Source organism: Carcharodon carcharias (assembly GCF_017639515.1).
Source record: "Carcharodon carcharias isolate sCarCar2 chromosome 39 unlocalized genomic scaffold, sCarCar2.pri SUPER_39_unloc_3, whole genome shotgun sequence".
Taxonomy (NCBI): Eukaryota; Metazoa; Chordata; class Chondrichthyes; order Lamniformes; family Lamnidae; genus Carcharodon; species Carcharodon carcharias.
In genome coordinates this window covers 133,022-149,131 of record NW_024470836.1, presented here as the reverse complement: position 1 = coordinate 149,131, position 16,110 = coordinate 133,022, and the positions used below count along the sequence as shown (strand labels likewise).

At 62.5% G+C, this 16,110-nt stretch overlaps 1 protein-coding gene across 1 annotated transcript in view; it reads left to right on the top strand.

The window, feature by feature from the left end:
* The window catches only part of LOC121274962 (myosin-10-like), a 163,330-nt gene that overhangs the window by 46,654 nt on the left and 100,566 nt on the right, over positions 1-16,110 (top strand). The window contains exons 8-10 of the mRNA XM_041182334.1: positions 4,262-4,405; positions 4,901-4,996; positions 13,386-13,504. Coding sequence (XP_041038268.1) covers positions 4,262-4,405; positions 4,901-4,996; positions 13,386-13,504 — 359 coding nt within the window. The remainder of the gene's footprint in view (positions 1-4,261; positions 4,406-4,900; positions 4,997-13,385; positions 13,505-16,110) is intronic.

Genomic DNA, 16,110 nt, shown 5'->3' with positions numbered 1-16,110 from the left:
TCTCTGCTCCCCCACTCTCTCTCTCTGCTCCCCCACTCTCTCTCTCTGCTCCCCAGCTCTCTCTCTCTGCTCCCCAGCTCTCTCTCTCTGCTCCCCAGCTCTCTCTCTCTGCTCCCCAGCTCTCTCTCTCTGCTCCCCAGCTCTCTCTCTCTGCTCCCCAGCTCTCTCTCTCTGCTCCCCAGCTCTCTCTCTCTGCTCCCCAGCTCTCTCTCTCTGCTCCCCAGCTCTCTCTCTCTGCTCCCCAGCTCTCTCTCTCTGCTCCCCAGCTCTCTCTCTCTGCTCCCCGGCTCTCTCTCTCTGCTCCCCGGCTCTCTCTCTCTGCTCCCCGGCTCTCTCTCTCTGCTCCCCGGCTCTCTCTCTCTGCTCCCCGGCTCTCTCTCTCTGCTCCCCGGCTCTCTCTCTCTGCTCCCCGCTCTCTCTCTCTCTGCTCCCCGGCTCTCTCTCTCTGCTCCCCGGCTCTCTCTCTCTGCTCCCCGGCTCTCTCTCTCAGCTCCCCCGCTCTCTCTCTCTCTGCTCCCCCGCTCTCTCTCTCTCTGCTCCCCCGCTCTCTCTCTCTCTGCTCCCCCGCTCTCTCTCTCTCTGCTCCCCCGCTCTCTCTCTCTCTGCTCCCCCGCTCTCTCTCTCTCTGCTTCCCCGCTCTCTCTCTCTCTCTCTCTCTCTCTCTGCTTCCCCGCTCTCTCTCTCTCTCTCTCTGCTTCCCCGCTCTCTCTCTCTCTCTCTCTCTCTGCTTCCCCGCTCTCTCTCTCTCTCTCTCTCTCTCTGCTCCCCCGCTCTCTCTTTTCCTCTCTCTGCTCCCCCACTCTCTTTCCCTCTCTCTGCTCCCCCGCTCTCTCTCTCTGCTCCCCAGCTCTCTCTCTCAGCTCCCCGGCTCTCTCTCTCTGCTCCCCCGCTCTCTCTCTCTCTGCTCCCCCGCTCTCTCTCTCTCTGCTCCCCCGCTCTCTCTCTCTCTGCTCCCCCGCTCTCTCTCTCTGCTTCCCCGCTCTCTCTCTCTCTCTCTCTCTCTCTGCTTCCCCGCTCTCTCTCTCTCTCTCTCTCTGCTTCCCCGCTCTCTCTCTCTCTCTCTCTCTCTCTGCTCCCCCGCTCTCTCTTTTCCTCTCTCTGCTCCCCCGCTCTCTTTCCCTCTCTCTGCTCCCCCGCTCTCTCTCTCTGCTTCCCCGCTCTCTTTCTCTCTCTCTCTCTGCTTCCCCGCTCTCTCTCTCTCTCTCTCTCTCTCTGCTTCCCCGCTCTCTCTCTCTCTCTCTCTCGCTCTCTCTCTGCGCTCCCCGGCTCGCTCTCTCTCTCTGCGCTCCCCGGCTCGCTCTCTCTCTGCTCCCCGGCTCGCTCTCTCTCTCTGCTCCCCGGCTCGCTCTCCCTCTCTGCTCCCCGGCTCGCTCTCTCTCTCTGCTCCCCGGCTCGCTCTCCCTCTCTGCGCTCCCCCGGCTCGCTCTCTCTCTCTGCGCTCCCCGGCTCGCTCTCTCTCTCTGCGCTCCCCGGCTCGCTCTCTCTCTCTGCGCTCCCCGGCTCGCTCTCTCTCTCTGCGCTCCCCGGCTCGCTCTCTCTCTCTGCGCTCCCCGGCTCGCTCTCTCTCTCTGCGCTCCCCGGCTCGCTCTCTCTCTCTGCGCTCCCCGGCTCGCTCTCTCTCTCTGCGCTCCCCGGCTCGCTCTCTCTCTCTGCGCTCCCCGGCTCGCTCTCTCTCTCTGCGCTCCCCGGCTCGCTCTCTCTCTCTGCGCTCCCCGGCTCGCTCTCTCTCTCTGCGCTCCCCGGCTCGCTCTCTCTCTCTGCGCTCCCCGGCTCGCTCTCTCTCTCTGCGCTCCCCGGCTCGCTCTCTCTCTCTGCGCTCCCCGGCTCGCTCTCTCTCTCTGCGCTCCCCGGCTCGCTCTCTCTCTCTGCGCTCCCCGGCTCGCTCTCTCTCTCTGCGCTCCCCGGCTCGCTCTCTCTCTCTGCGCTCCCCGGCTCGCTCTCTCTCTCTGCGCTCCCCGGCTCGCTCTCTCTCTCTGCGCTCCCCGGCTCGCTCTCTCTCTCTGCGCTCCCCGGCTCGCTCTCTCTCTCTGCGCTCCCCGGCTCGCTCTCTCTCTCTGCGCTCCCCGGCTCGCTCTCTCTCTCTGCGCTCCCCGGCTCGCTCTCTCTCTCTGCGCTCCCCGGCTCGCTCTCTCTCTCTGCGCTCCCCGGCTCGCTCTCTCTCTCTGCGCTCCCCGGCTCGCTCTCTCTCTCTGCGCTCCCCGGCTCGCTCTCTCTCTCTGCGCTCCCCGGCTCGCTCTCTCTCTCTGCGCTCCCCGGCTCGCTCTCTCTCTCTGCGCTCCCCGGCTCGCTCTCTCTCTCTGCGCTCCCCGGCTCGCTCTCTCTCTCTGCGCTCCCCGGCTCGCTCTCTCTCTCTGCGCTCCCCGGCTCGCTCTCTCTCTCTGCGCTCCCCGGCTCGCTCTCTCTCTCTGCGCTCCCCGGCTCGCTCGCTCTCTCTGCGCTCCCCGGCTCGCTCTCTCTCTCTGCGCTCCCCGGCTCGCTCTCTCTCTCTGCGCTCCCCGGCTCGCTCTCTCTCTCTGCGCTCCCCGGCTCGCTCTCTCTCTCTGCGCTCCCCGGCTCGCTCTCTCTCTCTGCGCTCCCCGGCTCGCTCGCTCTCTCTGCGCTCCCCGGCTCGCTCTCTCTCTCTGCGCTCCCCGGCTCGCTCTCTCTCTCTGCGCTCCCCCGGCTCGCTCTCTCTCTCTGCGCTCCCCGGCTCGCTCTCTCTCTCTGCGCTCCCCGGCTCGCTCTCTCTCTCTGCGCTCCCCGGCTCGCTCTCTCTCTCTGCGCTCCCCGGCTCGCTCTCTCTCTCTGCGCTCCCCGGCTCGCTCTCTCTCTCTCCGCTCCCCGGCTCGCTCTCTCTCTCTGCGCTCCCCGGCTCGCTCTCTCTCTCTGCGCTCCCCGGCTCGCTCTCTCTCTCTCCGCTCCCCGGCTCGCTCGCTCTCTCTGCGCTCCCCGGCTCGCTCGCTCTCTCTCTCTCAGCTCCCCGGCTCGCTCTCTCTCTCTCCGCTCCCCGGCTCGCTCTCTCTCTCTCTGCGCTCCCCGGCTCGCTCTCTCTCTCTCTCTCCGCTCCCCGGCTCGCTCTCTCTCTCTCTCCGCTCCCCGGCTCGCTCTCTCTCTCTCTCTCCGCTCCCCGGCTCGCTCTCTCTCTCTCTCTCCGCTCCCCGGCTCGCTCTCTCTCTCTCTCCGCTCCCCGGCTCGCTCTCTCTCTCTCCGCTCCCCGGCTCGCTCTCTCTCTCTCCGCTCCCCGGCTCGCTCTCTCTCTCTGCTCCCCGGCTCGCTCTCTCTCTCTGCGCTCCCCGGCTCGCTCTCTCTCTCTCCGCTCCCCGGCTCGCTCTCTCTCTCTCTGCTCCCCGGCTCGCTCTCTCTCTCTCCGCTCCCCGGCTCGCTCTCTCTCTCTCCGCTCCCCGGCTCGCTCTCTCTCTCTCTCTCTGCTTCCCCGCTCTCTCTCTCTCTCTCTCTCTCTGCTTCCCCGCTCTCTCTCTCTCTCTCTCTCTCTCTGCTTCCCCGCTCTCTCTCTCTCTCTCTCTCTCTCTCTGCTTCCCCGCTCTCTCTCTCTCTCTCTCTGCTTCCCCGCTCTCTCTCTCTCTCTCTCTCTGCTTCCCCGCTCTCTCTCTCTCTCTCTCTCTGCTTCCCCGCACTCTCTCTCTCTCTCTCTCTCTCTCTGCTTCCCCGCTCTCTTCTCTCTGCTTCCCCGCTCTCTCTCTCTCTCTCTCTCTCTCTCTGTCTGCGCTCCCCTGCTCTCTCTCTCTCTGTCTCTGTCTCTGCGCCTGTGCCATCGTCCTGTGTGGGGGGGTTGAGAGAGGGAACGTCTCTGCACGGCAGGAATGAACGGGAAATTGGGCGCTGGCTGTCACCTGGACACCCTCGCGCCCTGCTCTCCTTCCCCCCCTCGCGCCCGTGCTCCGCTTGCAGTCCACAGCCCCCACCTCACCCGCCGGAGTGCACGGGCAAGAAGGCTGGATCTCGGAGGGGGTCCGGCCGTGACCACCGCCCAGCGAGAGGCTGGCGTCGGCGGCGAGCGCGTCAGGGAACGTCCGCCCCTTGGCGCTTGGGGTTCGATCGAAAGAGCCGGGGATCTGCCCACCCGCCGGTGCCTGTTTCCCGCGATGTCGCTCCCCACCCCCCCCCCCCCCGCCCTCTGAAATCCGGTATTCTCGTGTCTACCCTGACGCGTGCGAGAGGCTAATCGGTGCCCGGGCTGCGAACCACGGAGCCTCTCTCAGTGACGATGACCTCCTTTCTCTTTTTCCACCCCCCCACCCCCCACCCTGTTTCCCCACGTCAGCCGAGCTCCTACTGGAGCCCTTCCAGAATTACAAGTTCCTCTCCAACGGATTCATCCCCATCCCGGGGCAGCAGGACAAGGACAACTTCCACGAGACGCTGGAGGCCATGAGCATCATGGGGTTCTCCCACGACGAGATCACCGGTAAGTGCGGCTCCGTCAACACCCCCACCCCCCCGCCACCCGCCACCCTCCACCCTCCACCCTAACCCCCAACCAAGCCCGCTTCCCGAGCCTGTTACAGAGGAACAGGAGGAGGCCATTCAGCCCCTCGAGCCTGTTACACAGGAACAGGTCGAGGCCCATTCAGCCCCTTCTCGAGCCTGTTACACAGGAACAGGAGGAGGCGCCATTCAGCCCCTTCTCGAGCCTGTTACACAGGAACAGGAGGAGGTCCATTCAGCCCCTCGAGCCTGTTACACAGGAACAGGAGGAGGCGCCATTCAGCCCCCTTCTCGAGCCTGTTACACAGGAACAGGAGGAGGCCCCATTCAGCCCCCTTCTCGAGCCTGTTCTGCACTGCGACTGTGTCGGTTTTACGTGGGCTCTTGTTACCCCGAAGCCCTCGGACTGATCTCCGTCTCTCTCTCTCTCTCTCTCTCCCTCCCTCCCTCCCTCCCTCCTTCCACTCGGCTGAAGCGATGCTGCGTTTGGTGTCCGCGGTGATGCAGTTCGGGAACGTCACCTTCAAGAAGGAGCGGAACACGGACCAGGCCTCCATGCCAGAGGACACAGGTAGTCAGCGCTGCAGGTGCAGCCCGCCAAGGTGGGCGTGGGGGGGGTGGGGGGGGCACCCTCCCTGGGCACCGCGCCATCGCCTCTGCCCACCGCCGCTCGCTCGCTCCCACACCCTCGAGGAGAGCCCCCCTTCACCCACCACCGGCTCCTCGACTGCCGGGACCCTCGTCCTTGACCCGTGGACCCACCTCCTCCGGCACTCCCGCCCTCCGTGACACTCAGCTCCTGCCAAACTCCGCTGGACCCCACCCCACCCCCTCCTTCCCCGCGCCCCGCGTCCTAACTCCCTCCCCACCCCGCGTCCTAACTCCCTCCCCACCCCGCGTCCTAACTCCCTCCCCACCCCGCGTCCTAACTCCCTCCCCCACCCCCCACCCCGCGTCCTAACTCCCTCCCCCACCCCCCACCCCGCGTCCTAACTCCCTCCCCCACCCCCCACCCCGCGTCCTAACTCCCTCCCCACCCCCACCCCGCGTCCTAACTCCCTCCCCACCCCCCACCCCGCGTCCTAACTCCCTCCCTCCCCACCCCCACCCCGTGTCCTAACTCCCTCCCTCCCCACCCCCACCCCGCGTCCTAACTCCCTCCCCCACCCCCCACCCCGCGTCCTAACTCCCTCCCTCCCCACCCCCACCCCGCGTCCTAACTCCCTCCCTCCCCACCCCCACCCCGCGTCCTAACTCCCTCCCTCCCCACCCCCACCCCGCGTCCTAACTCCCTCCCTCCCCACCCCCACCCCGCGTCCTAACTCCCTCCCTCCCCACCCCCACCCCGCGTCCTAACTCCCTCCCCACCCCCACCCCGCGTCCTAACTCCCTCCCCACCCCCACCCCGCGTCCTAACTCCCTCCCTCCCCACCCCCACCCCGCGTCCTAACTCCCTCCCCCACCCCCCACCCCGCGTCCTAACTCCCTCCCTCCCCACCCCCACCCCGCGTCCTAACTCCCTCCCTCCCCACCCCCACCCCGCGTCCTAACTCCCTCCCTCCCCACCCCCACCCCGCGTCCTAACTCCCTCCCCACCCCCACCCCGCGTCCTAACTCCCTCCCCCACCCCCCACCCCGCGTCCTAACTCCCTCCCCACCCCCACCCCGCGTCCTAACTCCCTCCCCACCCCCCACCCCGCGTCCTAACTCCCTCCCCCCACCCCCCCACCCCGCGTCCTAACTCCCTCCCCCACCCCCCCACCCCGCGTCCTAACTCCCTCCCCCACCCCCCACCCCCGCGTCCTAACTCCCTCCCACACCCCCCACCCCGCGTCCTAACTCCCTCCCTCCCCACCCCCACCCCGCGTCCTAACTCCCTCCCTCCCCACCCCCACCCCGCGTCCTAACTCCCTCCCTCCCCACCCCCACCCCGCGTCCTAACTCCCTCCCCACCCCCACCCCGCGTCCTAACTCCCTCCCTCCCCACCCCCCACCCCGCGTCCTAACTCCCTCCCTCCCCACCCCCACCCCGCGTCCTAACTCCCTCCCTCCCCACCCCCACCCCGCGTCCTAACTCCCTCCCCCACCCCCCACCCCGCGTCCTAACTCCCTCCCCCACCCCCCACCCCCGCGTCCTAACTCCCTCCCTCCCCACCCCCACCCCGCGTCCTAACTCCCTCCCTCCCCACCCCCACCCCGCGTCCTAACTCCCTCCCTCCCCACCCCCACCCCGCGTCCTAACTCCCTCCCTCCCCACCCCCACCCCGCGTCCTAACTCCCTCCCTCCCCACCCCCACCCCGCGTCCTAACTCCCTCCCCCACCCCCACCCCGCGTCCTAACTCCCTCCCCCACCCCCCACCCCGCGTCCTAACTCCCTCCCCACCCCCACCCCGCGTCCTAACTCCCTCCCTCCCCACCCCCCACCCCGCGTCCTAACTCCCTCCCCCCACCCCCCACCCCGCGTCCTAACTCCCTCCCCACCCCGCGTCCTAACTCCCTCCCCCACCCCCCACCCCGCGTCCTAACTCCCTCCCCCACCCCCCCACCCCGCGTCCTAACTCCCTCCCCCACCCCCCCCACCCCGCGTCCTAACTCCCTCCCCCACCCCCCACCCCGCGTCCTAACTCCCTCCCTCCCCACCCCCACCCCGCGTCCTAACTCCCTCCCCACCCCGCGTCCTAACTCCCTCCCCGCGCTCGCTGACCCCACACCGGCTCCCGGTCCGGCAACACCTCCATTTTCAAATTCTCACCCTCCTGTTCAAATCCCTCCCTCGCCCCCTCCCTCCCTCACTATCTCTGGAACCTCCTACAACCCTCCGAGATCTCTGAGCTCCTCCGATTCCGGCCTCTCGAGCCTCCCCCCGATTCCCTTTGGCGGCCGGGCCTTCAGCTGCCTGTGGCGGGGGGGGGGGGTCTAAGCTCTGGAATGCTCTCCTTAAAGCTCGCTCTCCCCCTCTCTCTGGGCAATCTTTACCTGGGCTTCGCTCTCTCTCTCTCTCTCTCTCTCTCTCTCTCTCTCCGTCACTCACTCATTTGCCGGCCCCCCCACCTCCCTCAGCTGTGTGCTCGCTCTCCCTCCCTCCCTCCTTCCCTCTCCCACCGCCGCCCACCTTTCCCTCCCCTTCCCTCCACCGCTCGGCCTCCCTCCCTCCCCACCCCATGCCCCTCGCTCACTCTGCCCTCCCTGCCTCGGTCCCCCCCTCCCTCTCTCCCTCGCTCGCTCCCTCTCTCGCTCGCTCGCTCCCTCTCTCGCTCGCTCGCTCCCTCTCTCCCTCGCTCGCTCCCTCTCTCCCTCGCTCGCTCCCTCTCTCCCTCGCTCGCTCCCTCTCTCCCTCGCTCGCTCCCTCTCTCCCTCGCTCGCTCCCTCTCTCCCTCGCTCGCTCCCTCTCTCCCTCGCTCGCTCCCTCTCTCCCTCGCTCGCTCCCTCTCTCCCTCGCTCGCTCCCTCTCTCCCTCGCTCGCTCCCTCTCTCCCTCGCTCGCTCCCTCTCTCCCTCGCTCGCTCCCTCTCTCCCTCGCTCGCTCCCTCTCTCCCTCGCTCGCTCCCTCTCTCCCTCGCTCGCTCCCTCTCTCCCTCGCTCGCTCCCTCTCTCCCTCGCTCGCTCCCTCTCTCCCTCGCTCGCTCCCTCTCTCCCTCGCTCGCTCCCTCTCTCCCTCGCTCGCTCCCTCTCTCCCTCGCTCGCTCCCTCTCTCCCTCGCTCGCTCCCTCTCTCCCTCGCTCGCTCCCTCTCTCCCTCGCTCGCTCCCTCTCTCCCTCGCTCGCTCCCTCTCTCCCTCGCTCGCTCCCTCTCTCCCTCGCTCGCTCCCTCTCTCCCTCGCTCGCTCCCTCTCTCCCTCGCTCGCCCTCTCCCTCGCTCGCTCCCTCTCTCCCTCGCTCGCTCCCTCTCTCCCTCGCTCGCTCCCTCTCTCCCTCGCTCGCTCCCTCTCTCCCTCGCTCGCTCCCTCTCTCCCTCGCTCGCTCCCTCTCTCCCTCGCTCGCTCCCTCTCTCCCTCGCTCGCTCCCTCTCTCCCTCGCTCGCTCCCTCTCTCCCTCGCTCGCTCCCTCTCTCCCTCGCTCGCTCCCTCTCTCCCTCGCTCGCTCCCTCGCTCCCCCCTCGCTCGCTCCCTCTCTCCCTCGCTCGCTCGCTCCCTCGTTCCCCCCTCGCTCGCTCCCTCGTTCCCCCCTCGCTCGCTCCCTCGCTCCCCCCTCCCTCCCTCGCTCCCCCCTCCCTCGCTCGCTCCCCCCTCCCTCGCTCGCTCCCCCCTTCCCTCGCTCGCTCCCCCCTTCCCTCGCTCGCTCCCCCCCTCCCTCGCTCGCTCCCCCCCCTCCCTCGCTCGCTCCCCCCCTCCCTCGCTCGCTCCCCCCCCTCCCTCGCTCGCTCCCCCCCCTCCCTCGCTCGCTCCCCCCCCTCCCTCGCTCGCTCCCCCCCTCCCTCGCTCGCTCCCCCCCTCCCTCGCTCGCTCCCCCCCTCCCCTCGCTCGCTCCCCCCTCCCTCGCTCCCCCTCCCTCGCTCCCCCTCCCTCGCTCCCCCTCCCTCGCTCCCCCTCCCTCGCTCCCCCTCCCTCGCTCCCCCTCCCTCGCTCCCCCTCCCTCGCTCCCCCTCCCTCGCTCCCCCTCCCTCGCTCCCCCTCGCTCCCCCTCGCTCGCTCCCCTTCCCCCTCGCTCGCTCCCCTTCCCCCTCGCTCGCTCCCCTCCCCCCTCGCTCGCTCCCCCCCTCCCCTCGCCTGCTCCCCCCCTCTCCCCTCGCTCGCTCCCCCCCTCCCTCGCTCGCTCCCCCCCTCCCTCGCTCGCTCCCCCCCCTCCCCTCGCTCGCTCCCCCCTCCCTCGCTCGCTCCCCCCCTCCCTCGCTCGCTCCCCCCCTCCCTCGCTCGCTCCCCCCCTCCCTCGCTCGCTCACCCCCTCCCTCGCTCGCTCCCCCACCTCCTCCGCTCGCTCCCCCCCTCCCTCGCTCGCTCCCCTCGCTCCCACCCTCGCTCGCTCCCTCGCTCCCCCCTCCTCGCTCTCGCTCCCCCTCCCTCGCTCGCCCCCCTCCCCTCGCTCGCTCCCCCCTCCCCTCGCTCGCTCCCCCCTCCCTCGCTCGCCTCCCCCCCTCCCTCGCTCGCTCCCCCCTCCCTCGCTCGCTCCCCCCTCCTCGCTCGCTCCCCCCCCTCCCTCCCCCCCTCGCTCCCCCCCTCGCTCCCCCCCTCCCTCGCTCGCTCCCCCCCTCCCTCGCTCGCTCCCCCTCTCCCTCCCTCGCTCCCCCTCTCCCTCCCTCGCTCGCCCCCTTGCTCTTCCGAAGTGTCACATGGACCGGCTCTGAAGGAGGGTCATACCGACTCGAGACGTTCACTCTCCTCCTCTCTGCACAGCTGCTGTCTGACCTGCTGAGTTTTTCTAGCGTTTTCTGCTTTTGCCCCTTGGTACATTGGCCTTGAATCAACTTTCACCATCAGGTCCACAAGACATGGGAGCAGAAGTAGGCCTTTCAGCCCATCGAGTCGGCTCCTCCATTCAGTGAGATCATGGCTGATCTGATAATCCTCAAAATCCACTTTCCTGCCTTTTCCCCATAACCCTCAATTCCCTCACTGATTAAACTTATCGATCCAGCCTCTACAGCCCTCCGCGGTAAAGAATTCCACAGATATACTACCCTCCGAGAGAAGAAACCCCTCCCCATCTCTGTTTTAAATGGGAGACCCCTCACTCTGAGACTCTGCTCTCTGGTCCTTGACTCTCCCACGAGGAGAAACAGCCTCTCAGCATCTACCCTTTCCAGCCCCCTCAGAATCTTACATGTTTCAATCAGCTCGCCTCTCATCCCCCTAAACTCCAGTGAGACCAGGCCCAACCTACTCAACCTCTCCTCAGAAGAAAATCCCTCCATCCCCGAGTGAACCTTCTCCGGACTGCCTCCAACGCCAGTCCATCTCTCCTTAGATAAGGGGACCAGAACTGTTCACGGTATTCTGGGTGTGGTCTAACCAGCGCCTCGTATAGTTTTAGCAACGCTTCCCTATTTTTATCACCGAATCACACACACACAGCAGAAGAGGCCCTTCAGCCCATCGAGTCTGCGCCGACCCTGTGAGAAACACCTGACCTACCTCCCTAACCCCATTGACCAGCACTTGGCCCCATCGCCTTGAATGTTTATGAGGTGCCAAGCGCTCATCCAGGTGCTTTTTAAAGAATGTGAGGCTAACCCACCTCCACCACCATCCCAGGCAGCGCATTCCAGACCCTCCCCATCCTCTGGGTAAAAAAGCTTCTCCTCACATCCCCCCCCCCAAACCTCCTGCCCCCTCATCTTGAACTTATGTCCCCCTCGTGACTGACCCTCCAACTAAGGGGAACAGCTGCTCCCTATCCCCCCTGTCCATGCCCCTCATAATCTTGTACCCCTCGATCAGGTCGCCCCTCAGTCTTCTCTGCTCCAACAAAAACAACCCAAGTCTATCCAAACCTCTCTTCATAACTTAAATGTTTCATCCCAGGCAACATCCTGGTGAATCTCCTCTGCACCCCCTCCAGTGCAATCACATCCTTCCTATAATGTGGCCACCAGAACTGCACACAGTACTCCAGCTGTGGCCTCACCAAGGGTCTATACAACTCCAACATCACCTCCCTACTTTTGTAATCTGTGCCTCGATTGATAAAGGCAAGTGTCCCATGTGCCTTTCTCACCGCCCCCACTAACATGGCCCTCCGCCTTCAGAGATCTATGGACACACACACCAAGGTCCCTTTGTTCCTCAGAACGTCCTAGTGTCGTGCCGTTCATTGAATACTTCCTTGTCAAATTACTCCTTCCAAAGTGTATCACCTCTCACTTTTCAGGGTTAAATTCCATCTGCCACTTATCTGCCCATTCCCTTTAAAATAGAGGCCAACGCTCCATTTGCCTCCCCTATTACCTGCTGAACTTGTACGCTAGCTTTTTGGGATTCATGCACCAGGACTCCTAAATCTCTCTCTGCGCCGAAACTCTCTCCCATTGAAATAACGTTCGGCTCCTCTTTTCTTCCCCCCACTTATGTGTGTGTGTATATATAAGACCATAAGACATAGGAGCAGAAATTTGGCCATTCGGCCCATCGAGTCTGCTCCACCATTCAATCATGTCTGATAAGTTTCTCATCCCCATTCTCCCGCCTTCTCCCCGTAACCTTTGATCCCCTTACCAATCAAGAACCTATCTATCTCGGTCTTAAATACACTCAATGACCTGGCCTCCACAGCTTTCTGTGGCAATGAATTCCATAGATTCACCACTCTCTGGCTAAAGAAGTTTCTCCTCATCTCTGTTCTAAAAGGTCTTCCCTTTACTCTGAGACTGTGCCCTCGGGTCCTAGTCTCTCCTACTAATGAAAACATCTTCCCCACGTCCACTCTATCCAGGCCTTTCAGTATTCTGTAAGTTTCAATCAGATCCCCCCTCATCCTTCTAAACTCCATCGAGTATAGACCCAGAGTCCTCAAACGTTCCTCATATGTTAAGCCTTTCATTCCTGGGATCGTTCTCGTGAACCTCCTCTGGACCCTCTCCAGGGCCAGAACATCCTTCCTGAGATACGGGGCCCAAAATTGCTCTCAATATTCCAAATGTGGTCTGACCAGAGCCTTATAAAGCCTCAGCAGCACATCCCTGCTTTTATATTTTAGTCCTCTCGAAATAAATGCCAACATTGCATTTGCCTAACTAACTACCGACTCAACCTGCAAGTTAACCTTAAGAGAATCCTGGACTAGGACTCCCAAGTCCCTTTGCACTCCAGATTTCTGAATTCTCTCCCCCATTTAGAAAATAGTCTGTGCCTCTATTCTTCCTACCAAAGTGCATGACCTCACACTTCCCCACGTTGTATTCCATCTGCTACTTTGCCCATTCTCCTAAACTGTCCAAATCCTACTGCAGCCTCCCCGCCTCCTCAATACTACCTCTCCCTCCACCTTTGTATCATCTGCAAACTTAGCCAGAATGCCCTCAGTTCCTTCATCTAGATCATTAACGTATAAAGTGAAAAGTTGTGGTCCCAACTCTGACCCTTGCGGAACTCCAATAGTCACCGGCCACCATCCTGAGAAGGACCCCCTTATCCCCGCTCTCTGCCTCCTGCCAGACAGCCAATCTTCTATCCACGCTAGTACCTTGCCTCCAACAAGTGTTGGGGGAGCTTTACGCTATCTAACCCCGTGCTGTACCTGTCCTGGGAGTGTTTGATGGGGACAGTGTAGAGGGAGATTTACTCTGTATCTAACCCCGTGCTGTACCTGTCCTGGGAGTGTTTGATGGAGACAGTGTAGAGGGAGCTTTACTCTGTATCTAACCCCGTGCTGTACCTGTCCGGTGAGTGTTTGATGGGGACAGTGTAGAGGGAGATTTACTCTGTATCTAACCCCGTGCCGTACCTGTCCTGGGAGTGTTTGATGGGGACAGTGTAGAGGGAGCTTTACTCTGTATCTAACCCCGTGCTGTACCTGTCCTGGGAGTGTTTGATGGGGACGGTGTAGAGGGAGATTTACTCTGTATCTAACCCCGTGCTGTACCTGTCCTGGGAGTGTTTGATGGGGACAGTGTAGAGGGAGATTTACTCTGTATCTAACCCCGTGCTGTACCTGTCCTGGGAGTGTTTGATGGGGACAGTGTAGAGGGTGCTTTACTCTGTATCTAACCCCGTGCTGTACCTGTCCTGGGAGTGTTTGATGGGGACGGTGTAGAGGGAGATTTACTCTGTATCTAACCCCGTGCTGTACCTGTCCTGGGAGTGTTTGATGGGGACGGTGTAGAGGGAGATTTACTCTGTATCTAACCCCGTGCTGTACCTGTCCCCTGCTTGCCCACCTCTGAACGCTTGGGAGTCTCTCCACAGGTTTCCTCCGGCCCCCGGAGGGGTCACCCTCACGACAGTGGTCGGCCGGGCGAACCCTGTCCTGTCAACTCACTCGTTTTTTCCCCTCTTCCTTCCTCTCTGCCCGCTGCCTCCTCCGGTGCAGCCGCCCAGAAGCTGTGCCACCTGCTGGGGCTCAACGTGACGGACTTCACCCGCGCCATTCTCTCGCCACGCATCAAGGTCGGACGGGACTACGTGCAGAAGGCACAGACCAAGGAGCAGGTGAGGGAGTGCTGCACTGTCTGAGGTACATACTCCACGATCTGAGCTCCATAATCCAGGGTGACACTCCCCCCGGTGCCAGTACTGAGGGAGTGCTGCACTGTCGGAGGGAGATGTATATACTCTAGGATCTGAGCTCCAGGCCGACTCTCCCCCCCGGTGCCAGTACTAAGGGAGTGCTGCACTGTCGGAGCAAGATGTATATACTCTAGGATTTGATCTCAATAATCCAGACCGACACTCCCGCCGCTGCCAGTACTGAGGGAGTGCTGCACGCTCATAGGGAGATGTATATACTCTAGAATCTGAGCTCCAGACCGACACTCCCCCCGGTGCCAGTACTGTGGGAGTGCTGCACTGTCGGAGGGAGATGTATATACTCTAGGATTTGAGCACCATAATCCAGGCTGACACTCCCCCCGGTGCCAGTACTGAGGGAGTGCTGCACTGTCAGAGGTAGATGTATACACTCTGGGATTTGAGCACCATAATCCAGACCGACACTCCCCGCGGTGCCAGTACTGAGGGAGTGCTGCACTGTCGGAGGGAGATGTATATACTCTAGGATTTGATCTCCATAATCCAGGCTGACACTCCCCCCGGTGCCAGTACTGAGGGAGTGCTGCACTGTCAGAGGTAGATGTATACACTCTGGGATTTGAGCACCATAATCCAGGCCGACACTCCACCACGTCGGTGCCAGTACTGAGGGAGTGCTGCACTGTCAGAGGGAGATGTATATAATCTAGGATTTGAGATCCATAATCCAGGCTGACACCCCCCCCGGTGCCAGTACTGAGGGAGTGCTGCACTGTCAGAGGGAGATGTATATACTCTAGGATTTGAGCATCATAATCCAGGTTGACACTCCCACCCCGGTGCCAGTACTGAGGGAGTGCTGCACTGTCGGAGAGAGATGTATATGCTGTAGGATTTGAGCTCCAGGCTGACACTCCCCCCCCGGTGCCAGTACTGAGGGAGTGCTGCACTGTCGGAGGGAGATGTATATACTCTAGGATTTGAGCATCATAATCCAGACCAACACTCCCCCCGGTGCCAGTACTGAGGGAGTGCTGCACTGTCAGATTTAGATGTATATACCCTAGGATTTGAGCATCATAATCCAGGCCGACACCCCCCCCCCGGTGCCAGTACTGAGGGAGTGCTGCACTGTCGGAGGGAGATGTATATACTCTAGGGTTTGAGCGCCATAATCCAGGCCGACACTCCCCCCGGTGCCAGTACTGAGGGAGTGCTGCACTGTCGGAGGGAGATGTATATACTCTAGGATTTGAGTTCCATAATCCAGGCCGACACTCCCCCCGGTGCCAGTACTGAGGGAGTGCTGCACTGTCAGAGGGAGATGTATATACTCTAGGATTTGAGCATCATAATCCAGGCCGACACTCCCTTACGGTGCCAGTACTGAGGGAGTGCTGCACTGTCAGAGTTAGATGTATATACCCTAGGATTTGAGCATCATAATCCAGGTTGACACTCCCCCCCCGGTGCCAGTACTGAGGGAGTGCTGCACTGTCAGAGTTAGATGTATATACCCTAGGATTTGAGCATCATAATCCAGGTTGACACTCCCCCCCCGGTGCCAGTACTGAGGGAGTGCTGCACTGTCAGAGGTAGATGTATACACTCTGGGATTTGAGCACCATAATCCAGGCCGACACTCCCCCCAGTGCCAGTACTGAGGGAGTGCTGCACTGTTGCAGGGAGATGTATATACTCTAGGATTTGAGCCCCATAATCCAGGCCGACACTCCCCCCGGTGCCAGTACTGAGGGAGTGCTGCACTGTCGGAGTTAGATGTTTCTACTCCATGATTTGAGCCCCATAATCCAGGCCGACACTCCCCACGGTGCCAGTACTGAGGGAGTGCTGCACTGTCGGAGGGAGATGTATATACTCTAGGGTTTGAGCGCCATAATCCAGGCCGACACTCCCCCCGGTGCCAGTACTGAGGGAGTGCTGCACTGTCGGAGGGAGATGTATATACTCTAGGATTTGAGCTCCATAATCCAGGCCGACACTCCCCCCGGTGCCAGTACTGAGGGAGTGCTGCACTGTCGGAGGGAGATGTATATACTCTAGGGTTTGAGCGCCATAATCCAGGCTGACACTCCCCCCATGTCAGTACTGAGGGAGTGCTGCACTGTCGGAGGGAGATGTATATACTCTGGGATTTGAGCACCATAATCCAGGCCGACACTCCCCCCCCGGTGCCAGTACTGAGGGAGAGCTGCACTGTCGGAGGGAGATGTATATACTCTGGGATTTGAGCACCATAATCCAGGTTGACACTCCCACCCCGGTGCCAGTACTGAGGGAGTGCTGCACTGTCAGAGTTAGATGTATATACCCTAGGATTTGAGCATCATAATCCAGGTTGACACTCCCCCCCCGGTGCCAGTACTGAGGGAGTGCTGCACTGTCAGAGGGAGATGTATATACTCTAGGATTTGATCTCCATAATCCAGACCGACACTCCCCCCGGTGCCAGTACTGAGGGAGTGCTGCACTGTCAGAGGGAGATGTATATACACTAGGATTTGAGCACCATAATCCATTCCGACACTCCCCACGGTGCCAGTACT